Source organism: Bos grunniens, chromosome 21 (assembly GCF_055505025.1).
Source record: "Bos grunniens cultivar Pamir isolate PY7600 chromosome 21, Bosgru_T2T1.0, whole genome shotgun sequence".
Taxonomy (NCBI): domain Eukaryota; kingdom Metazoa; phylum Chordata; class Mammalia; order Artiodactyla; family Bovidae; genus Bos; species Bos grunniens.
The window spans coordinates 35,955,731-35,978,877 of NC_141185.1; the positions used below are offsets into that span (position 1 = coordinate 35,955,731).

At 51.8% G+C, this 23,147-nt stretch overlaps 1 protein-coding gene and 1 long non-coding RNA gene across 6 annotated transcripts in view; one reads left to right on the top strand and one right to left on the bottom strand.

Annotated features, from left to right (window-relative positions):
- The window catches only part of PML (PML nuclear body scaffold), a 55,530-nt gene that overhangs the window by 29,129 nt on the left and 3,254 nt on the right, over positions 1–23,147 (top strand). For 2 of the 4 annotated variants that reach the window (XM_086365265.1, XM_086365269.1), the window contains exons 3-8: positions 2,326–2,906; positions 4,517–4,587; positions 9,596–9,715; positions 10,126–10,384; positions 11,986–12,038; positions 22,773–22,923. In XM_086365265.1, coding sequence (XP_086221391.1) covers positions 2,326–2,906; positions 4,517–4,587; positions 9,596–9,715; positions 10,126–10,384; positions 11,986–12,038; positions 22,773–22,923 — 1,235 coding nt within the window. Of the gene's footprint in view, positions 1–2,325; positions 2,907–4,516; positions 4,588–9,595; positions 9,716–10,125; positions 10,385–11,985; positions 12,039–12,711; positions 13,787–22,772; positions 22,924–23,147 lie in introns of those variants that run through there. The other 2 variants (XM_086365267.1, XM_086365268.1) reach the window with 2 other exon arrangements.
- LOC147349371 (uncharacterized) lies at positions 538–22,878 on the bottom strand. Of its 2 annotated transcripts, XR_015150445.1 has the most exons (3): positions 22,749–22,872; positions 2,482–15,603; positions 538–1,689 (listed from the first exon to the last, which is right to left on the bottom strand). It is a non-coding gene; the product is annotated as an uncharacterized LOC147349371 (long non-coding RNA). The 2 variants fall into 2 exon arrangements; XR_015150444.1 differs by lacking the exon at positions 2,482–15,603 and having other exon boundaries at positions 22,749–22,878.

The following is a 23,147-nucleotide window of genomic DNA, read 5'->3' on the forward strand; positions in this document are numbered from 1 at the left end:
GTAGCCTTTCCCTTCTCCGGGGGATCTTCCCAGCCCAGGGATCAAACCCAGGTCTCTCTCATTGCAGGTGGATTCTTTACCAACTGAGCCACAAGGGAAGCCCAAGAATACTGGAGTGGGTAGCCTATCCCTTCTCCAGGGGATCTTCCCAACCCAGAAATTGAACTGGGGTCTCCTGTGTTGCAGGCGGATTCTTTACCAACTGAGCTATCAGGGAAGCCCTTCTTGCCATGTGACATGTCATATTCAGGTTCCAGGAATCAGTACTTGAATGTACACCATTATTCTGCCTACTACAGAATTCTGCCTACTTCTGGACTCTATCACTTTCTAATTGTGTGACCTTGAACAAGTTATTGTACCTCATGCTTAGTTTCTCCATCCTTAAAATGGGAACAATGATAATTCCCACTCCATAAAATTGTTATAAGGATTAAGTGAGTTGATATTTGTGAAATGTTTATAAGTGTCTTAATATAGTAAATACTATGGAAGTGTCTGCTGGCTAAAATATATTCAATAAAAATATACACTCTCTTAGCAATTCTATTATTTTGTAATATATTTCATAGAAACAAAAGGATCTATGCATTAGGCTACATAAAGCATTGTCCATATTGGGGGGAAATGCACAAACAGGAAATCACCAGAATGCCCGTTAACACGGAGTTCTGCAACACCCTGGGCTGCAGACCCACCCTGGTCAGAAACCTAAGGAGGCTTCATCTGCTGCTTCACATTGCTCTCATTACTGCCTGAACCACCCCTCGCCACCCCTCCTCCAACCCCTCCCCCTCCCCTGCACACACCCCGCCCACGCACCCTGTGGAAAAACTGTCTTCCACTAAAGTGGTCCAGTGCATTATTAATACAATGACTGAGTCAGTGTGGTCCATCTGGAATGTAATGGAGCTATTAAAGAATACATTAGTCCATCCTAAAGGAGATCAGTCCTGGGTGTTCATTGGTGGGACTGATGTTGAAGCTGAAACTCCAATACTTTGGCCACCTGATGCGAAGAGCTGACTCATTGGAAAAGACCCTGATGCTGGGAAAGACTGAGGGCAGGAGGAGAAGGGGACGACAGAGGATGAGATGGTTGGATGGCATCACCGACTCAATGGACATGGGTTTGGGTGGACTCCGGGAGTTGGTGATGGACAGGGAGGCGTGGGGTGCTGCGGTTTATGGGGTTGCAAAGAGTAGGACACAACTGAGCGACTGAACTGAACTGAAGATAATGCTTGTAGACCTAGATGGGGAGTGTCCTGAACAAAAGTTAAATTAGAGAAGGAAGTTACAAAATAATCGTTTAGCATGATCTGATTTAAAAAAAACAAAACAAAAACATCAGCCTGCCCAAAATTGTTGTAGGTATGAGTCAGTTATTTAACCTCTGAACATCTTGATTTCTTCTATCTGTGAAGTGAGGATAATAATAGTTCTCTTAAGAAACTCTACCGAGGATTAAGTGGGATGAAATGTATCAAGTCCTTAGAATTCTGCTAGCAGTCTATGGGGTCGCACAGAGTCGGACAACTGAAGCGACTTAGCAGCAGCAGCAGAAGAGTGTGAATATTCATGTGAAGTGGTTTGAAGAGCCAGAGGTGTGAAGGATGCTCTCCTGGTTGCCTCTGAGGTGGAGAAAAGAAATTCAGAAGTGCTGGGTGCTTCTGATGATGATTAACTCTGCTTAAAAAAAAAAAAAAAAAAGATTTATTTAATTGGAGGATAATTACTTTACAATATTGTGATGATTTTTGCCATACATCGAAATGAATCAGCCATGGGTATACATGTGTCGCCCCATCCTGAAACCCCCTCCCATCTCCCTCCCCACCCTATCCCTTTGGGTTGTCCCAGAGCACTAACTTTGGGTACCCTGCTTCACGCATCAAACTTGCACTGGTCATCTGTTTTACATATGGGAATGTACACATTTCGATGCTATTCTCTCAAATCATCCCACCCTCGCCTTCTCCCATAGAGTCCAAAAGTCTGTTCTTTACATCTGTGCCCCTTTTGCTGCCCTGCATGTAGGATCTTTGTTACTGTCTTTCTAAATTACGTATATGTGTTAATATACAGTATTTCACGGATGGACTATTGCTACTTTAGTAACTTTTTTATGTTCCAATAAGTTTTATTAGTAGTTTGGATACTATCACCATAACCAGAAACACTGAACTGAGAAAAGCACAGATGTAGAAACATACCAGGATTCAAAGTTTTGTAACTGTTTTGAAGAGGCATTTAATAAAGAACATTTAAAGAGAAAAAGAAAGCAGGAATGCCCTAAATCAGCCCAACCTTCTGTGTCCACAGCATCTACTGCCGAGGCTGCTCCAAGCCCTTGTGCTGCTCCTGCGCGCTCCTGGATAGGGGCCACAGCGAGCTCAAGTGTGACATCAGCATGGAGATCCAGCAGCGGCAGGATGAGCTGGACACCATGACCCAGGACCTGCAGGAGCAGGACCGCACCTTTGGGGCAGCGCAGGCGCAGATGCGCTCTGCCATCAGCCAGCTGGGCCGCGTACGCGCCGACACTGAGGAGTTCATCCGTGAGCGAGTGCGCGAGGTGGTAGCGCACGTGCTAGAGCAGGAGCGTGAGCTGCTGCAAGGCGTGGGTGCGCGGTACCAGCGCGACTATGAAGAGATAGCGGGCCAGCTGGGCCGGCTGGATGCCGTACTGCAGCGGATCCGTATGGGCAGCGTGCTGGTGCAGAGGATGAAACTCTACGCCTCAGATCAGGAGGTGCTGGACATGCATGACTTCCTGCGCAAGGCACTCCACCAGCTGCGCCAGGAGGAGCCCCAGAGCCTGCGAGCCACCGTGCACACAGACAGCTTCGACGAATTCAGGGTGCGCCTGCAGGACCTCGTCTCTTGCATCACCCGGGGTACAGGTAAGCCACCATCACCTCATGGCTGGCCTGTTTACCCTGGGAGGGCTTGGGCCTGCTACTGCCCCTGGGGAAAGGCAGGTGGAAAAGATCAGCCCCATGTGACATAAGAGGAAACTGGGGGTTTTATTAAGTCTCTTGGGTTTGATCACATCGTAGGTTACAAGAGCAGGATAAGTCTGGGGGAGCAGAAGCTTGCAGCCACCCAGAAGGGTCACCTCTGACTAATTTACAAGACCCTAAGTATTAGTTGTGATCTTGTGACTCTTAAGGAAGTTGAAAGTGAAAGTCACTCGGTTGTGTCCAACTCTGTGGTCCCATGAACTGTAGCCCACCAGGTTCCTCTGTCCATGGAATTCTCCAGGCAAGAGGGACTGGAATAGGTTGCCAGTTCCTTCTCCAGGGAATCTTCCCGACCCCGGGATTGAACCCCGGTATCCTGCATTGCAAGCAAATTCCTTACCGCTTGAGCCACTGGGGGAAGCCCCTCAAGGGACTTAAGAAATTATAAAGCTGAGAACCATACCCTGTATCATTTTAGCCCAGAGGGACCGACCACTACCACTACCACCACCACCGCTCCTGCCCCCCACCCCCATCCCCTGGTTGGGTGCTTACCCAAAACCAGGCTCAGTGGAGGGGATCTTTTGCCCCTCGGATGGCCTGCCATCTGGACTAGCTGCCTACCTTTGTGGGCCCTGCCTGGGCACTGGGGAAGTGGGGAGACAGGACCAGTTTCTGACCTGGAGTTGTCCAGTCCAAATGGGAGACAAGGTTAGGGCACGTCATGTGGCTGGAGAATGAGAGTGCTTGGCTCTGTAGCCCAAATCCAGGAGTTACAGCAGCTTTCTAGACGCTGGAGGCAGCACAGAGGCTTCCAAGAGACACGGGCTGCACAGGAGGGCCTCTGAGGTGGGGAGGCTGAAATGGCTCTTTGACAAAATCTCCGGCTCTGGTGTGAGGATGCCCTTTCACTGAGAAAGGGGAGGGAAGCCTCAGAATCTGAAGGTTCTTGGGCAGATGGCAGTGATGGAGACCTGCCCACTCCTGTCCTCGGAGCTAGTGGATGTGGATTCATCAAAATGCAGTCCTAGCATGGACATGCGCCTTCTCTGCCTAGGCGGTAACTATTACCGCATGTACAGGAAACAACCTCCATAGAGTTTAAACAGCTTGCCTCGGTGGTGGCAGAGAAAGGAGTTATTTTATCTTCCAGCATGAGAGATTTAGATTTAATAAAAATGGGCCACAGGTCAGAAGAGTGTCATGGAGCTCTCAGTGTGCAGAGAAATCGGTGAGCAGTAACGCTGTTAGGATTGTCCGTGCTTTGCCTTGGTGACAGCCCCAAGTTGGAGAGAGCTGTGCTTGGGGTCTGGAGCCAAAGGCAAGCACTCTCCCATGCCACCTCTCTCTTCCTTCTAGGTGAGTTCATGCCCACTGCAATCAGGGAGCTTTCTTTCCAACTACAGCCACTCCATGGAGCTGCCAGAGGCCCTGGAAAAGGGGTCTCCAGGAAAAGCAACAGGAATGTTTTCTTTGTCACTGTCCTAAGACAGGATGCGTCTCACCAGGGATGTCCCTGACCTGCCCATGACCTTCTCTGTGTTCTCCAGATGCAGCTCTATCCAGGAGAGCCAGCCCAGAAGCTGCCAGCACTCCCAGAGACACCTGTGGCACTGACCCGGTGAGATGGACTTGAGGTTTGAAGGGGAGGTGGTCCATCCTGCAGGCCGGGTGGGTTGGGAGCTCCCCTCTGTTGGAAAGGAAACTGAGTCTTGCTGTCCCCGTGTCTGCAGGTGACAGAGGAGAGGGAGCAACTGAGAGAATGACAGCAGGGCCTGGACTGGAGCCTTCAGTGGGAGGGGGCAGAGGAAGGGCTGGCTGGCTCTGGGCTCCTAAGTGCCATCGTAGGTCTTGATGTCATAGTAAGTCTCCAGGAGGTGTTAGGCCCAGCGATGGACAGGAGATAAAGCAGTGGTCCCTGGCAGGCAGGCCCTTGATAGACATGGCAGATGACCCTCCCCTCTGTGCGCCCCACTCCAGATATGTGGCCCTTCCCCCACATAGGGTTCTGGAGAGGAATGGAGAATGAGGCCAGGAGTCAGGCAGTGATCACAGCAGCCTGGGCTCCATCGATGTGATTTCAGGGCCATCACAGTCCTGAGAGCCATAGTATTCAGGGTTGGAAAGCGCCTGCACTCCCTCTCATGTGGTCATTCCCTCTGCAGCACCACTGACCTGTGACTGTCCAGGCACCATGCACATACCTCCAGGGACAGGAAGCTTGCTCATTCTTGAGGCTTGAGCCACTCCCATCTCTGCAGTGCTCTTAGAACATATCCCTGGGTGCAAATGCAGTGGCATCCTGTTAACCTGTCCTCTTGGCTACTTGCATGCATTTCTCCTCTCTCCCAGGATAAGCTTTTTCAATTCCTCCCTGGATCGGGCACCTGGTCTGCTCCCCATCCTGGTCATCCAGGTGTGTGTGCCTGTCAAGGAGCTGGGCCCAGGATTGACTGGTCCTCCATGGAAAGCAGGTCTTCTGGTGAGGGCAGCCAGCCTTTCTAGCTTTTCCATGGCGTGGCCCATAGGAGACAGAAATTGCTGTAGGTTGAGGCAATCAGAAGAGGCTTCCTGTAGGAGGCAGAACTTAGGATCTGAGAGCTTTAGAGTTAGAAGAAATCTTGGAGTCTGACCTGCTGTTGTATAGAGGATGAAGCTAAGACCCCAAGAGAGGGTGTGACTTAACCCAAGGCCACACAGCATGCTAATGCTAACGGCAGGACATCAAGCCAGTTCCCAACTGTCTTGGGTACTGCATTCCCATATACACACATATAGAATTTTAAAAGGACATTTAATTCTGGATATTTAGGACAAGTAATACAATCTCATGGTCAGAAATTGTAATAAAAACATAGAAAGTGATAATGTCTTCCTCCCACCTTGTCCCCCATCTGACCAGTGTTTACACCCATATTGTTGTTTAGTCACTGAATTGTGTCCGACTCTTGCAACCCCATAAACTGTAGCCTGCCAGGCTCCTCTGTCCATGAGATTTCCCAGGCAAGAATACTAGAGTGGATTGTCTACCTTCTCCAGGGAATCTTCCCAACCCAGGGATCAGGCCTGCATCTCCTGCATTGAGAAGCTGATTCTTTACCACTGAGCCACCAGCAAAGGCCTACCTTTATATCTTTATTTATTTCTTATATATGCTTCCAGAATTTCTTTATGTAGTTACAAGCAAATATGACTATATATTTGCTTTTTTTTTTTGGACAAAGGTAGCACAGTGCCGCATATATACTATGCCTAGGGCACAATACTATTGGGAATTCTTATCTCATCAGTAGGCAGGGAGCTTCCTGATGCCTTTTTACATCTGCATAGTGGTCCATGCTAAAATAGGTGTAGCGTGATTTATTTAGCCAGTTCCTTGGCTTTTAGGTTATTTTGATATGATAGACAATGCTAGAATGAAAAAAGGTCTTCAAAGAAGTTATGAATGGTGGTGAAAAGTGCCCCAGGGCCACAGACTGCTCTGGCTTCCAGGTGCCAGTCGTTAGTTAATGAACAGCAAGACAGCCTATGTTGTCTTATGTGAAGAAGGTCTGGGCATTTTTCTGGGTCTCATCTTGTGCCCTCTCACTGCCAGTTACTAAGCAGGTTGAACTTGGAGCATCAGAAGAATGCTCTGTGCAGACTCTCTTGCTTTCACTTTGGTAATAGGCTTGGGGGTGGGGATGGATGGAGCTGGGGAATGGAAGTGGGTCATACACCATGAGTGCAAAGGACAGGTGCGGCTGCTTGAGGGGGGCAGGCATGGTCCGGCTGTGCCAGGAGAGAAGCACTGCTTCGACCCACATTCCTGCCTTAGGAATTTATTTTAATCCCCACCCCATGCCTAGGTGGAGAGGATGATAAATACCAACTGGTGTAATTAACTAGGAGCGTTTGGGTAGGACGGCACCTCGGACATTGTCCTTCCTCTCTCTCCCTTGGTTCTTTTTGTAATGATGTCACAATACTTTAATGGAAAAAATAAATTGTTTTAAAACTGTAAAATAACTATGAATCAGTCATGATGATTTTTTTTTTCTTTAATGAGCTCTCATGTGTGTCTCTGCTTCATTAACATGGGTAGGGGGTGTCAGGAAGATGGGGCAGAGGCTGAGAGGACCCCAGCCCTGCCTTTGGGGAGTTCACAGCCCACGTGGAAAGAGGTTCTCTTACATGTCAGCAGTTTTCAGAGACACACACAGACAGGCAGACGAAGACCTTTCGAACTCTTTTCATTTTTAAAAAAAGTTTATTTATTTTCTGGCTGCACTGGGTCTTCATTGCTCACTCGAGCTTTTTCTAGTTGCAGCAAGTAGGGGCTCCTCTCTGGTTGCGGCGTACATGCTTCTCAATGTAGGGGCTTCTCGTTGCAGAGCACAGGCTCTTAGAACGCAAGCTTAGTGGTTGTGGCACACAAACTTAGCTGCCCCTCAGCCTATGGAATCTTTCTGGACCAGAGATTGAACCCAGGTCCCCTGCATTAGAAGGCAGATTCTTAACCACTGGACCACCAGTAAAGTCCCCATTCTTTTATTTTTAATGGTGATCAAATACATATAACATATATTTGCCTGGAAGTGGAATTGCTGAATCATATAGTAATTCTGTTTTTAATTTTTGAGGAATCACCATAAAATTTTCCATAGTGGCTGCACAGTCCACAGCGGTTCCAGTTTCTCCACATTCTCATTCACACTTTTTTTTTAAGTAGTGGCCATCTTAATGACTGTGGAGTGGTTTAAACTTTTTGACCAGCACCCACTGTAAAAGATATATTTTACATCTAATCTACTGGTGTATACACATGCACATACCTATAGCTAAAACAGAAGCTTTATGCAATAAATTACACTTATAAATGTGGAATGTATAAGATTTTTCTGTTCTGTAGTGTTCTATGTAATACAAAAAATGCTAGTCATGACTTTGCTGCATTTCAAAAGCACTGGATTCGGACTTCCCTGTTGGCGCAGAGGATAAGAATCTGCCTACCGGTGCAGGGGACGTGGGTTCAATCCCTGGTCGAGGAAGATTCCACATGCCGCAGAGCAACTCAGCCCACACGCCGCAACTACTGCGCCCATGCGCCTAGAGCCTGTGCTCTAAGAAAGAGAAGCCCTCACACCGCAACTGGAGAGTAACCCCCTCTTGCCACAACTAGAGAAAGCCCGCACAAAGCAACAAAGATCCAATGCAGCCAAAAATAAACAAATTTTTTAAAAATTAAAAATAACACTAGTTTCGAGCCCCTGGTCCAGGCCCTTATTAGGTATATGACCTTAGGAAATCACTTCGCTTCTCTGTGCCTTGGTTTCCTTCTCTGTAGATGGGCAATAATCATAGTACCACCTCCTTTTTTTTAAACTAATTTCATTGTAAAATTCTCTGTTTTAAAGTGTACCATGCAGTGACATTCAGTGCACTCACAGTCTGGTGTAACTGTCCCAGACTATAGTTCCTGTACTTTCATTTCCCCAAAAGGAAAGCCTGTATACACGGAGCAGTCACTCCTCACTTTACCTCCCCCAACCCTTGGCAACCTGCAGTCTGCTGTCTCTGCAGTTGGCACTTCTGGATATTTCGGATAAATGGAATCATACAATATGCATTCTTCTGTGGCTAGCTGTCCACTTAGCATGATGTGTTTAACGTTCATCCACCTTGTGTGGTCAGAACTTCATTCCTTTCTATGGCTGAATAGCATTCTCCTGAATGGCTACCCTATGTTTTATCTCTTTATCAGCTGACGTTTGGGCTGCTTCCACCCTTGGGCTATTGTGAACAGGTGATGGGGCAGGGGGCAATGTCAGCTCAGTGGAAGGGTCCCCTCCCTATGATGAATTTGCAGCTAGAGAGGAGCTACTACCTACCATTATAGGGACCACCACCACCACTTTGTCCCTAGGGTTGTCTGTGCTGGTCTCTGCTTAGTCACTCAGTCATGTCTGACTCTGCAGTGCCGTGGACCGTAGCCTGCCAGGCTCCTCTGTCCATGAGGATTCTCCAGGCAAGAATACTGGAGTGGGTTGCTATGCCCTCTTCCAGTGGATCATCTCAACCCAGGGATTGAACCCAGGTCTCCCATATTACAGGTGGATTCTTTACTGTCTGAGCCACCAGGGAAGCCCTGGAGTTGTCTAGACTGGGTCTAAGTAGAGGTCAAGCAAGCCTTGAGGTGTTGGGCAGTGTGATCCCTAAGGTCATCTTCTGGCACCATTAGGATGCACAGGCATTTACGTAGTCCCTGGGATGCCAGCACCTTAAGGTTGCCAGAAGGTGAAGTCATGGAGGCTGCAAGGAAGACTTCTGGTCCCCAGTAGGCTCTGGGTATTGGACCAGGAGCCAGCTCTTATGTCTAGGTGAGGCCTTGGAGACTGAGCTGACCCCACACCAGGGGACCTGGCTGGTCATACTGCCTGGTCATTTTTGTTTTTTATATTTATTCATTTGGCTGCACTGGGCCTTAGTTGAGGCAACGTGCTCTTTAGTTTCGGCATGTGAGATCTAGCTCCCCAACCAGGATCAGACCTGAGCCCCCTGTATTGGGAGTGCAGGGACTTACCCACCTGACCACCAGGGAAGTCCCCTGCCTGGTCATTTCTGACTACTTTTGTTTCCCAACTTTGCAGCCAGAGGAGGTGCCGAGGGACCAGATGCAAGCCTCAGGATTGGCCGTGGTACAGCCGGTGCCAGGGGCACACCCTGTGCCAGTATACGCCTTCTCCATCCAAGACCCCTCCCTCAGAGAAGTAAGATATTCCCCAGCCCTCGCCTCCCCTTCCCAGGGCCCAGATCCCACTAGGTGGTAAGAGGTGGAATGGAAGTGAGAACCCAGACCTCAATAGGCACTTACTCTGTGCTCTCCCAGCTCTTGGTTGCCATGTTAGGAAGCCTCCCTCCAAGCAGGAGCCCCTCCCATGGCAGTCAGAAGCCAGCAGAGATCGGTGGTCAGTGGTCAGCAGCAGGGCCAGTGTGCCTGCTGACCTGGGAGGGCCTCTGTGTAGAGAGGTGTGATCTTCATGGCAGGTAGCAAAGGGGACAGCAGGAGCAAAGGGCATGGGGTGGGGAACAGATTCCTACCACACAGGTCTGGGTCTCTGCCCACTGCCCCAGTCCCCTGGAGGCTCCTGACCCTGCCCTGTGACACCCCACTGCACAGGAGGGCACCAACACGGCCACACCGCAGAAGAGGAAGGCCTGCCAGACCGAGTGCCCCCGGAAGGCCGTCAAGATGGAGTCTGAGGAGGGGGAAGAGTCTAGGTTGGCTTGGAGCTCCCCTGAGCAGCCCAGGCCCAGCACCTCCAGAGCAGTCTCGCCACCCCACCTGGATGGGCCCCCCAGCCCCAAGAGCCCCATCATAAGAGATGAGCTCTCCCTGCCCGAGAGCAACCATCAAACCGGCGACCCTGCAGAGACAGGTAGGGAGTGGGGATGGGCAGGATGGGCTGAGGCCTGCATGCTGTCTTCCAGGGGCTGGGTGGGACCCCTCCTCTGCATCCTGACGCCCTTCCCAGGAAGCCCAAGGCAAGCAGCATACCCTGTGTGTCTTGCCCTCTGCTGCTGCTGCTGCTGCTAAGTCACTTCAGTCGTGTCGGACTCTGTGCGACCTCATAGATGGCAGCCCGCCAGGCTCCCCTGTCCCTGGGATTCTCCAGGCGAGAACACTGGAGTGGGTTGCCATTGCCTTCTCCAATGCATGAAAGTGAAAAGTGAAAGTGAAGTCACTCAGTCGTGTGTGATTTTTCGGGACCCCGTGGACTGCAGCCCACCAGGCTCCTCCGCCCATGGGATTTTCCAGGCAGGAGTACTGGAGTGGGGTGCCATTGCCTTCTCCATCTTGCCCTCAGCTGCCACAAATGGGGAAGGGCAAGCCCAGGGTTTGTCTGGGGGCGGGGCGGGGAGGGGTGGCACGAGAGTGGATGGTTTAGCCCATGCTTTGCTGGGATGCCCATGTAGGGAGCATGATGGCCTGGGGAACACATTTCCTTAGCTCCTTCCCCTGACACACCCTTTTTGAACCCAGTACCATGCCTCTGCACAGGATAGGTCTCCCCAAACAATGTTTGTTGGTGGGTGTCTAGCACATGCTCAGAGAAGACTTGGGTAAAGTCCATACCCATCGGTTCCCAAATTTTTTTACAAAGGCCATCCACCTAAAGTATCTCGCTTGTTCAAGGTATCTTTTATGGCCACTGCCAGACAGGGAGTCCTTTCATGTAAGTGGAGGTCAACACACAGAATCCTGGAATGTTCAAGACAGTTCTTCCTGGAGCTGTTTTACCCAGTGTCCAGCTTTGTTTTCATTCTAGGTCCTACACTGACCCCTGACCCTGGCCATACACTCAGCCCCAATGGAGAATCCTTGCTCACAAATGCTATTGGTAATCAGAAGGTTTTGTAAACCTAAAGTATCTTTTAACTGAAACATCTGGGCTCACAGAGCTGAGAATCGGAACAACCAGTGTGCTGCTTTAGGATGGCCAAAGGTTCCAAACCAGGTGGTATTTGTCACACCCCCTCCACGGGTAGTCAGTTCTGAATCATTCCAGGGCCAGCAGCTGAATTAAGTCTTCACAGACAAGGCATAGCAGGCAGTGATGGAAAGCCACCTTGAGTAACCCCTCCATACAGGCAGATCCTGGCTTCCCAGGTGGCCCAGTGGTAAAGAACCCGCCTGCCAACACAGGTAGATGTCAGAGAGGCGGGTTCGATCCCTGCATTGGGGGTCCCCTGAAAGAAGGCACGGCAACCCACTCCAGGATTCTTGCCTGGAGAATTCCACTGGCAGAGAGGCCTGGCGGGCTACAGTCCACAGGGTTGCAAAGAGTCGGACATAAATGAGCGACTAAAGAGGCAGATCCATGCTGGCACGCACGCTGAATGTTGACAGCCCCCTTTCAGGGCACATGTCACCCACCCAGCCCACTGGCCTGCAAGGATTCCCACAGGAGCACACCCTGGGCTCCGTCCATGAGCAGCCCTGGCAGGACCTAACCCCATTTCCCCTGCTCCGTTTCAGAGGAGCGCGTCGTGGTGATCAGCAGCTCGGAAGACTCAGATGCTGAGAACCCGGTGAGTGGCTCAGAAGTCCGGCCCAGGACACTGCCTCCGCCCATTTCAGGTCCCCGGGGCCACAGCCCCAGCAGATGACTCTCAGACTCACCTCGCACCCAGGGGATTTATCAGCGAGGCAGGGAGTCCTGAGCTGTCTGGAGGTTAGTCTCCAATTGCCAGCTGTGGCCTGGATCGCCCCGGCCCTCCCATCGTACCAGGGTAGGAGCCGTCAGTAATCACATGTATTCTTTCTGAAGACCTGGACAGGGCTTCCCTTCAGAGCCCTGTGTCTTTTCTGGACTAGCCAATGCCTGTGTCTGCAGCTTCCTTATCAATTTTCTGCCCTCCTAAGTCTCAGTGAGGAGGGCGGACCCACACCAGCTCCCCGGTTAACGGCAGCAATGCAGGGCCACGTGGGGGTGTGAGGGCGCAGGGCAGCACCACGCAGGGCCCAGACTAGCACATTGTGACTCCATGTAAACAAGAACTTTCTTTAAAGCCATCCCACAGTGGGACAAGTGGCTGCATGGGTTGTGACCCTCCTGTCCCTGGAGGTTTGTTCATAGCGGTTCATAGAGGCCGGGCTGTCACCTGCCCAGGGGTGAAAAGGATCGGAATTAGAGTGGAAGGCTGGACTGGGTGGCCCCTGAGGCCCCTGCCAGCCCTCAGTCTGAGGTTCTGTGTTGGAAAGCGTGCGGAGCCCACTGAGACCGCTGTCCTGCCTCCTTCCTCGTCCGTCCACCCCCCGCTGAGAGCTCGCCGAGCGTCCCACTCCCTCCAGGCCTCTCGTCTGTCCCACGGCACATGCCGCCCCCCGGCTTGGCCTCCCCACCATCCTGCCGAGCAAGCTGCCATCCCCGACGCTGAGAGTCCCAGCCAGCCTGCCGGTCACCAGGAGCAAGCCGCCGTCCACCGTGGGATCAGCTTCCTGTCACGCGGGGCACAAAGAGCCCTGCGCCCTCGAAGCACCTTTCACCTGCCGCTCAAAACGTATGGTGCCCACACGTGCACTTGGCCTCCCTCCATGGGTCAAGCCACCACCCTGGCCACCACTGGGCCTCCCAGCCAACCTGCCAATCCCCAGGAGGATCCCACCCACCCCCAAAGAGCAGGCAGCCAACCCCGCCTGGTGCAACTGGCTGCACGACCCCTTGACCCCTTCCCTTCTGTGTCCCAGTGGCTCAACATCTTTCCCCTTCCTCATTCCCCTGGGATCTCCCAGCGTAACACCTTTTACAGGAGAATAATGGGGGGAGGCAGAGCATCCCAGATTCCTGGACCAGTGATCTCCCTTGGGGATTCTGGCAGGGCCCCCATGGAAAATCCCCCAGCCCAGGTCCCCCCGGAGGCCTCTCCAAGTGCTTTCCTACCACCCCACCCTCTGGAGAGGCCACCCACTGGCACAGACACCCCGCAGACAAGCCTCTGAGAGTCCCAAGTGCCTCCCTTCTCTGCAGCCCTGGAGACTGGCAGGTTGGCATCCCGAAAGTCTTGTCACAGAATGAAGCAGGGAATGAATGGCTCCGTGGACCTCTGAACAAAGAGGCTTAAGGCCTCCGCAGTCAGGATATTCTCATTCCTCACATCCTCAAGTCTCTGCCCAAGATGAAGCTTCTTGCACCCTTTGCAACTCCCACTGCCCCATTCTCCCACCCCAAGCCTTCCCACTGGGCCTCTGCCAGGATGTAAGCCCATGAGGGCAGGGACTGTGTGGCTCCCAGGCCCTGGCAGGTGCGGCTGCTCAATAAACACTTATTGAACGATTACCCTCGCAAACCCTTCTTCCATGACCATCAGATTCCCTGCTGGGCCTAGCTCCTCCTGGCTGGTGGTCTTTGTCTCCTCTGCACGGACACTTGGTTCACCTGTGGGGCTGCTGTGACCCTCTTTCCTCCATACCCTGTGTAAGCATCAGAGGTGGGAGGTGGGGTCCAGGCCTTCTGTGCCTCCTGGACTGTTTTGGTTCTGCTATCTGGCAGCGTCCTCCCTGCCCCGGAGGCTCGGGCTCTCCAGATGAACCCACTTTCCCCAGCTCATCTTAGACATCCTTCTGCTCCTCACTGTATAGGAAGACTGCCTCCTAGGTCTCCTCTCCCCACCCGGGTCCCGCTTTCTTCCTGGATAACTTCAACATGCACCACCCTGGCCTCTGCTCTCCTTGACCTTTCAGGGATCTTTGCCCCATTCCCCTGTAGCTGCCACCCCCACCCCCCTTGCCTCCTCCCCCCAGACCACTCCATCACTGAGAACCTTCCCTCTCTAGACTGGCCCAGACTGACCATAGCTTCCTTTTCCTTGAGCTCTCCGTCAGTTACTTCCAGGACTTGGGCTGTTTGCCTCCCAGTTCCTTCTGCCATTACCTCCCGCCCACCAGCCAGCAAGGTCCACCGTTTCAGCCAGTCTTCCACCAGAATCTTGGTGCCCTGTCTCCCCACCACCCGCTTCTGGTAGCCTGCCCTCCAAAGACAGCCCTGGAAGGATGCACTCGTTTCCCCTGCTCTGCACTGCCACCTGGAGGCCAACTTCTGTTGGAGAAAAGTCGAGGGGAGGAAAGCTATAAATGATTTGTCTCCTGGGCTCCTTAGCGTCCTGCCTGGGCATGCCCCGCCCCCTGCCCTCCATGGCACCTCGCTGCACCCCTGCTTCCCTAGCCCTGGTCCCTCTTCCCCACCCTCGCTCTTGGCCGGTGGCTGAACCTCCTGCCCTAGGAGGACCACAGGACAGGTGGCGTAGCAGCGGCCCACATCTTGCTCTCTGATGACCGATTGACCCGACCCCATCACATCCCTCCCCATCCCTTCTGTTAGGACTAGAGGACCCCCCCTCTAGGACTCACTCCTCCTCTCCCTGGCCATGCCCTCCTGCCCCCTTGGGAACCTCCTTCCATCTCCCCATCCTCATTTGCATCTTCAAACACTTCCTGTGGGCTGTAACTAAGCACCCTGGAGAAGTCCCATCTTTGCATGCACCCCCCACACACAAACCATTTACCCTTCAACCTTCACCCCCTCAGTGCTCCTTCCTTGCCCCAGTCCCCTGCCTTTCCCCACCATGCCCGTGAGCCCTGCCACCATCTCCAGGGTAACCTCCGTGCCTCTGAGTCCAGTGGTCACCTTCAGTCCTAATGCCCCAACACTCTGCTTCCTTTGGGTTCAGGAGGTTTCCTCCTGCAGCTCTGCAAGTCCTCCTCACTCCCCCTTCAGGTCTCTTTGTTTTTTTAAATGTTGTTCTTCCAGCTTAGGTTCTGGGATCTCATCTCCTAGAATCTGTACACTGTCCCCATGATCTCAACCATGCGCACAGCCGCATAGCAGCCGCCCAGTGTCTCCACTCAGATGCCCCACAGAAACCTCAAACTTACCTTGCCTCTTGTCCTCTCCGTAAATTGCACACATCTGCCTAGTTGCAGAAGGTGGGACCCCAGAGCTGCCCAGGACTCCCCCTACCCTTTTCACTATTCCTCAGAGCCAATCACTTTGTGAATCTTACCATGTTCTAAATTCCTCAGAAAGCTGGTTACTTCTTTCTATCCCATAATCTTGATAACATTAAAACAAGGCTAACCCTGGATGGAAGTAGAAGCCTGGGAAAGAAAGAGCAAGAGAAGGATTCAAATGCTGTTAATCTGGCCAGACTTCGTGAGAGTCAGGTGGAAGTCCTGAAACCAGCAATATTTTGGTGGCGTGGGGGCGGGGGTGGGGTCAGACTAGCACTTAGCTGTCAGGCAAGAAGCCACTAGGTGCTATCTGAGGTTGATCAACTCAGGAAGGAGAAGTGCATTTCAGGTTACAAAGAATTAAATGATTAGAAACAGCTGCTCGTGTTTGGAGACCAGGTCTGGAGGCAAGGGAACCAGAGGCTCACTACTTTTGTGTGGGCGTTCTTCAGACATGTTTTTAAAATTAACCATTACGGGAGTCTGAAACTTACTGGGGAAAAAATTTTTTTACAAAGCAAACAAATTAGATCCTCCTAAGTAGGTGTGTCTCTCACCCACCTGCCATGCCCGCTTCCAGACCCCTGGTGCTCCCAGAGTTCCTTAGCAGAAGGGGGCAGGGTGATGTCTGCAGGATGCTCCCGGCTCCCATGTCCTCCCCTCCCTGTGGCCTTTATCCGTCCTGCCGCTGTGTGAGAGCTTCGGAATGCCTGCTTAGTCGCTTTAGTTGTATCCACCTCTTTGTGACCCCATGGACTGTAGTTCACCAGGCTTTTCTGTCCATGGGATTCTCCAGGCAAGAATACTGGAGTGGGTTGCCGTTTCTTTCTCCAGGGGCTCTTCCCCACCCAGGGGTTGAACTCACGTCTCTTACGTCGCCTGTGGAATAGTGGCCTGCTAAGATACTGTGTTTTCCAAGTGTACCAGGGCATGCAAGCCCCCAGCTTGGGCTGCAGCTGTGTCAGTGGCTGGAATCCAGACATGTCAGGGCTCTGGCACTGATCTGGTGTGGTGGGCAGGGCTGGGGAGAGGCTGCTCGAGCAGCACGGGTGTTCTGTCAGAGACCTCGCCCCTGCTGGGAGAGGCAGTGGGGCTGTACTCTTGGGGTGGAGAGGGAGTCCCAGGTCTGATGCTGGAGACCTGGGGTGAGGACTGTGCTTAAAAATGAGGTGGGTCAGCCACACCTCTACTGCGGGCCCTGTGTCAACAGAGCCAAAGGAGAAAAAGGTAGATGTCTTCACCCACTCTTGGAACAGAAGATGCCCCAGTTCCTGTAGCAACAGGACAAAGTGGAAGCAGGAGGTGGCCTTGCCGAGGGGGCAGCCCCCAGAAGAAGTGCATGGTGACCGGCAGTGGAAGGAAGGCCCAGGGGAGCAACTGACCCAGGGGAGGGACCATGATGCTGGTGAGTGTGCACATCAGAAAAAGACACAGGTGCTTGGCTGAGGAGATGGGAGCCGTGGCCCCTGGAGCCTGCAGAGGGGCCAGAGCAGGAGACAGAGGGCCGTAGGGACCACAGGCTGACTAATGGGATCATCTGGGTTAACAGATAACATGTGCGGTATCTCTGGGGCCTTCAGGCTTTGCAAGAGCTAGGGTTTTCTGGCTGCAAAATACAGGCATGCGTGTGTCTGGCCAATCTGATCCCAATTGTAAGCTCAAGTGCTGAGAAAGTTCCTCAGGAGCCAAGGACCTCTCAGTTCAGTTCAGTTCGGTCACTCAGTCGTGTCCGACTCTTTGCGACCCCATGAATTGCAGCACGCCAGGCCTCACTGTCCATCACAAACTCCTGGAGTTCACTCAGACTCATGTCCATCGAGTCAGTGATGCCATCCAGCCATCTCATCCTCTGTCGTCCCCTTCTCCTCCTGCCCCCAATCCCTCCCAGCATCAGAGTCTTTTCCAATGAGTCAACTCTTCGCATGAGGTGGCCAAAGTACTGGAGTTTCAGCTTCAGCATCATTCCCTCCAAAGAAATCCCAGGGCTGATCTCCTTCAGAATGGACTGGTTGGATCTCCTTGCAGTCCAAGGGACTCTCAAGAGTCTTCTCCAACACCACAGTTCAAAAGCATCAATTCTTCGGCGCTCAGCCTTCTTCGCAGTCCAACTCTCACATCCATACATGACCACTGGAAAAACCATAGCCTTGACTAGACCGACCTTTGTTGGCAAAGTAATGTCTCTGCTTTTGAATATGCTATCTAGATTGGTCATAACTTTCCTTCCAAGGAGTAAGTGTCTTTTAATTTCATGGCTGCAGTCACCATCTGCAGTGATTTTGGAGCCCAAAAAAATAAAGTCTGACACTGTTTCCACTGTTTCCCCATCTATTTCCCATGAAGTGATGGGACCGGATGCCATAATCTTCGTTTTCTGAATGTTGAGCTTTAAGCCAACTTTTTCCCTCTCCTTTTTCACTTTCATCAAGAGGCTTTTTAGTTCCCCTTCACTTTCTGCCATAAGGGTGGTGTCATCTGCATATCTGAGGTTATTGATATTTCTCCCGCCAACCTTGATTCCAGCTTGTGTTTCTTCCAGTCCAGCATTTCTCATGATGTACTCTGCATAGAAGTTAAATAAGCAGGGTGACAATATACAACCTTGACGTACTCCTTTTCCTATTTGGAACCAGTCTGTTGTTCCATGTCCAGTTCTAACTGTTGCTTCCTGACCTGCATACAGGTTTCTCAAGAGGCAGATCAGGTGGTCTGGTATGCCCATCTTTTTCAGAATTTTCCACAGTTTATTGTGATCCACACAGTCAAAGGCTTTGGCATAGTCAATAAAGCAGAAATAGATGTTTTTCTGGAACTCTCTTGCTTTTTCCATGATCCAGCGGATGTTGGCAATTTGATCTCTGGTTCCTCTGCCTTTTCTAAAACCAGCTTGAACATCAGGAAGTTCACGGTTCACGTATTGCTGAAGCCTGGCTTGAAGAATTTTGAGCATTACTTTACTAGCATGTGAGATGAGTGCAATTGTGCAGTAGTTTGAGCATTCTTTGGCATTGCCTTTCTTTGGGATTGGAATGAAAACTGACCTTTTCCAGTCCTGTGGCCACTGCTGAGTTTTCCAAATTTGCTGGCATATTGAATGCAGCCCTTTCACAGCATCATCTTTCAGGATTTGAAATAGCTCAACTGGAATTCCATCACCTCCACTAGCTTTGTTCGTAGTGATGCTTTCTAAGGCCCACCTGACTTCACATTCCAGGATGTTTGGCTCTAGGTGAGTGATCACACCATCGTGATTATCTGGGTCGTGAAGATCTTTTTTGTATAGTTCTTCTGTGTATTCCTGCCACCTCTTCTTAATATCTTCTGCTTCTGTTAGGTCCATACCATTTCTGTCCTTTATCGAGCCCATCTTTGCATGAAATGTTCCCTTGGTATCTCTAACTTTCTTGAAGAGATCTCTAGGCTTTCCCATTCTGTTGTTTTCCTCTATTTCTTTGCATTGATCGCTGAGGAAGGCTTTCTTATCTCTTCTTGCTATTCTTTGGAACTCTGCATTCAGATGCTTATATCTTTCCTTTTCTCCTTTGCTTTTCGCTTCTCTTCTTTTCACAGCTATTTGTAAGGCCTCTAGATTAGCATTAATGTCGATACTAGATACTTCAGGTGAGAATGTTGAATAGCAAAGAGCTTGGCTTCTGTCTGCTTTGCTGATGCCCAAATGTGGAATGAATCCGTAATTAGGACAGTTGTTCCCAATCCTGGCTGCGCACTGCTATCACTTGGGGGTCTTACCAAGGACAGATTCCTGAGTCCCACCCCCAGGGAGTCTAACTATATTGGTCTGGGGCTCAGCCTGGACATAAAGATTTTTTTAAACTGCTTATGCACAATCAAGGTGGTTGTGTTGTTCAGTCACTAAGTCGTGTCTAACTCTGCGACCCCATGGACTGCAGCACACCAGGCTTCCCCGTCCTTCGCTATCTCCCAGGGCTTGCTCAAACTCATGTCCATTGAGTTGTTGATGCCATTCAACCATCTCATCCTCTGTCGCCCCCTTCTCCTCTTGAGGGATTCGATTGAATATCTGTGTCAAAGAAATGCTGCTCACTTGTGTACGTATCAGCCTTGAACAGAGGTGATGTATACATGCTGGGATATGATCCAGGTTGGGAAGGGGAGATGCTGGGTCTTTCCAGATAAACCTCCTAGAGGTTTTTTGAAAGGTGATAAGCTAGCGGCTTCCTAGGAGCACCTCAGTATGGCCATTCCACCTGCTGTGCTAAGTTGATATGTGGTTAATCTGCTAAGTTGACTGTGATGAAGATGAGTGAAATGGAGTTCGTGAACCCGATTGCACATGTATCCTGATTGTCTGTGTATCCTGAGAAATATCCCAGATCCCACATGGCTCAGTTTTGCAGTCAAAGAAACACAGTCCATTAACCAATTATCTAGTATATAGTCATCTTTCAAAGACTATTACAGAGAATACAACTCATAACTCACAGCAACACTCCTTAAATCCTTCATCCCTTCATACTCACCACCATCATCTCCTACTCACTGGTCCCTCAAAGCCTTTTCTCACTTTCCACTTTCCAGTCCTCACATGAGGGCTCTGATCTCCTCCACCCTCTGGTTCTTTCTGCTGCCATTCCTTTCCCTTCCAAGCAAATCTCAAGCTTTTTCCAACAAAAGGCCCTCTCCTGGATTCTTGGGTTTAGGTCTCTGCTACTCTCCCCCTCTATGCTCCATGCTCCTACACCCCCTTAATCCTGATTGTGGAATGAGGTCGAGGAGTGACAGTGGGGGGGCGTGGAAGGACAGAAAGATATCCAGCATCAGAGCTGGATATCAGCTGGATAATCAGCTGTGCTGATTCTGTTAACCCTGGGTCTTTAGGAAAGTCTTTTTTAAATGTCAGTACTTCCCAGCTGTACTGCTGGGATTTAAGGCAGGGATGGGGAACTGCTTGCAGTGCTAGCTGGAGTTCAGTGGAAGGCATTCCTGTGAGACCAGCCCAGTGGAGTAGCCATACTTTATGGTCGTCCCCAAGGGCAAGAGAAATCTGGGTGGAAGAGGAGTCAGGGCTGGAAGATTCAGCCTTCCCTCCCTTGACAACTCAGTGGAAAGGGGTGTTCTTTTATTAAGGCGGCCAGCAGGGTCTTCAGTAAGTTCAGGACAAAGGATATTTCCATGACTATAAAAGAGAGAATGACCCCAGGGCCACGAGAAGCTCTTAAAAAGTGAGGGTCTCGTGGCTATCATAAGTGACCCTGGAATAAAGATGGGGGAGTTAGCTCAAAGATGCTGCTCTCCAGGGAGATCAAGTCTTGGAAAGGACTATCTGAAGAGAAGACGCTGGCTTTCCAGCCTGAAGAGACAGTCCTGGAAGACAGACGGAAGCACTCAGGGCCACTGTGAGGGCTTTGGCAGTTTGGAGCAAAGAGAAGAAGGAAGAGGGGAAGGCCAAGTCGGTGGGTGGCAGAGAAGACTGGGCCAAGGGGACGGCACTTCACCTGAAGCTCAGGGGAGGCCGCAGCAAGGGGAGTCCAGCTGTTTCCACCAGCCCAAGTGTGAGAGCACCCCTGCCTGTGATCGGAACAGGCACTGGAAGCTTGGAGACAGGAAACAACTAGATTCTCCCACGGGGGAAGAAGGTAGTGTCTCCTGTCTGTGCTCTAGCAACTTCAAAGAAGACTCCCGGAGAAGGCTCCCTCCAGGGAGGCATGGGAGCCCTGACAGCATGACAGAGACTCAGCAGGACATGCCAAACCAGCCTTGGATGCGTGGCCAACTCGAGGATACTGATCCATAAGGCCTATATTTTGTCAAAGTAGGGCCTCGGATATAAAGTCCCAGAAAACTCACAGGCTGCTTTAAGCCAAACCAGCTCTATATGGACTCAGTGAGTGTCTGTTTTTATCAGCGCCTAGGAGGAAGTTGGAGAGGGCTATGAAATGCACATAAAGCAGAAATCAGCCACTCGCAGGAAAATCCCAGCACATTTTAGTTGTGGTTAGCAAAGACTTTGCACTTGGCTAAAGTTTCAGTAAAACAGAGGTTTGACCTGGAGAGTGGAAGGGCCGAAGACAGTAGGCTAGTTCTGCCCCAGGCCAGGGACGACAGCCAGACGTCAGAGTTCAGAGAGGCCTCGGGCGAGGCCAACTCCATCAGCCACCAGGGCAGTCTGTCAGAGGGCAAGGTTGGGGCCCGCTCTGGACTCTGTCCCAGCAGTGCCCTCAGCAGGCCCTGTGACAGTGGCCACGTCCCTTCCTCCTGGTGTCTGGTTAATATCCATAGGTGACACAGGAAGTTCTGAGCGGGCCCCCAAGCTTTGCCAGGTGTGCAGATGATAAGCAATTACCTATATTATGAAAGGCTCTACCTCCCTTGTTCGCCCCAGCCCCGGGGGTCTAAACGCTTACAGCTAGAGCCCCTCCCACCCCCAGGGCCCTTCAACAGCGTTCACACCTTGGTGGAGAACAGAGCCTCAGGTGCCCAGCCTGGTGGAGCCCCAGCCTGCTTGCCTAAGCAGCTGTCTTCTGGACGCCAAATGGCAGAGGGCTCCCGGGTCTGAGCCGCCGCCTCTCCACTACTCTCACAGCCAGGCACCTTGTGCCCCCTAGAGGTGGCGTCCCAGGGGCCGGGCGGCCCTCCCCTCTCCTTTGCGCAGGGTGCCGGGCCCTCAGCTCACCTGGGGGACAAGAAAAGCCAGGCGTCCTGCCCCTTCCAGAGAAACACCTGAGGTTCGAGATGGGACTCCTTCCCCCAGCGCCCCCCAGTTCATGATGTTTGTTCTGAGTCAGCTCAAGGAGTTGAAGCGAGGAGCAGACACATTGGGCCCTGCCCACCTCAGCCCCGACACCTTCCCTGAGCCTCCCCCCGAGCCCTGCTCACCCATGTGCACACTCAGCCACACAGTATCACACTTGCACACACACCTGTGTCAACGCAGGCCCACAAACCCACACCCCCCATACACACACACACACACACACAATATTTGCATTCATCCCCACACTTTTTTCACACTCACTCACACTTGCCCCCATGATCCCATCCTACTCACGCACTGACACACGTGCCCTGATTCACACGCATGACCCTCACACGTGTGCATGCACGTTCACATCTGTTCAGGCACTCGCTTGGAAGTGCCCCCTCTTTCCCAGTAACAGGCCCTCCCTGAGGCACACACAGACCCCCCGACATACTCACGCACTCTCATCGCCCCCCGCCCCACGCTCACACACACACCAGCACACACGCCTGTTGACGAGGAACCGGCTCACATGGCTGCTGCCTGCTCTCGGCCCCCATAGCCTCCTGACCTGTTGGTTTCTTCTGTGTTGCAGGACTCCCGAGAGCTGGCCGACAACAGCAGCGAGTCCAGTGACCTCCAGCTGGAGGGCCCCAGCTCCCTCGGAGTCCTGGACGACAGCCCCTCCAATTCCCTGGTGGAAGACAAGCCCCTCGTTTTCTTTGACCTCAAGATTGACAATGAAAGTGGGTTCTCCGGTGGCCACCCCCCAACCCTTTCTTGCTCAGTCCCTAAGTCCCCAGGATAAGTGCAGGCAGAGCCATCTGTGAGCCCGGGAGAGCCCTGAGCTGTGGCCAGAGCACCGCACTTCCCGGGGACTCTCGGGTGTTTGAACTTGGTTCTCTGAATAAGGACATCTGCTTTGACCAGGGCCTGAGGCATGAGGCAAGCACCTCCATGAGTCCCTCCC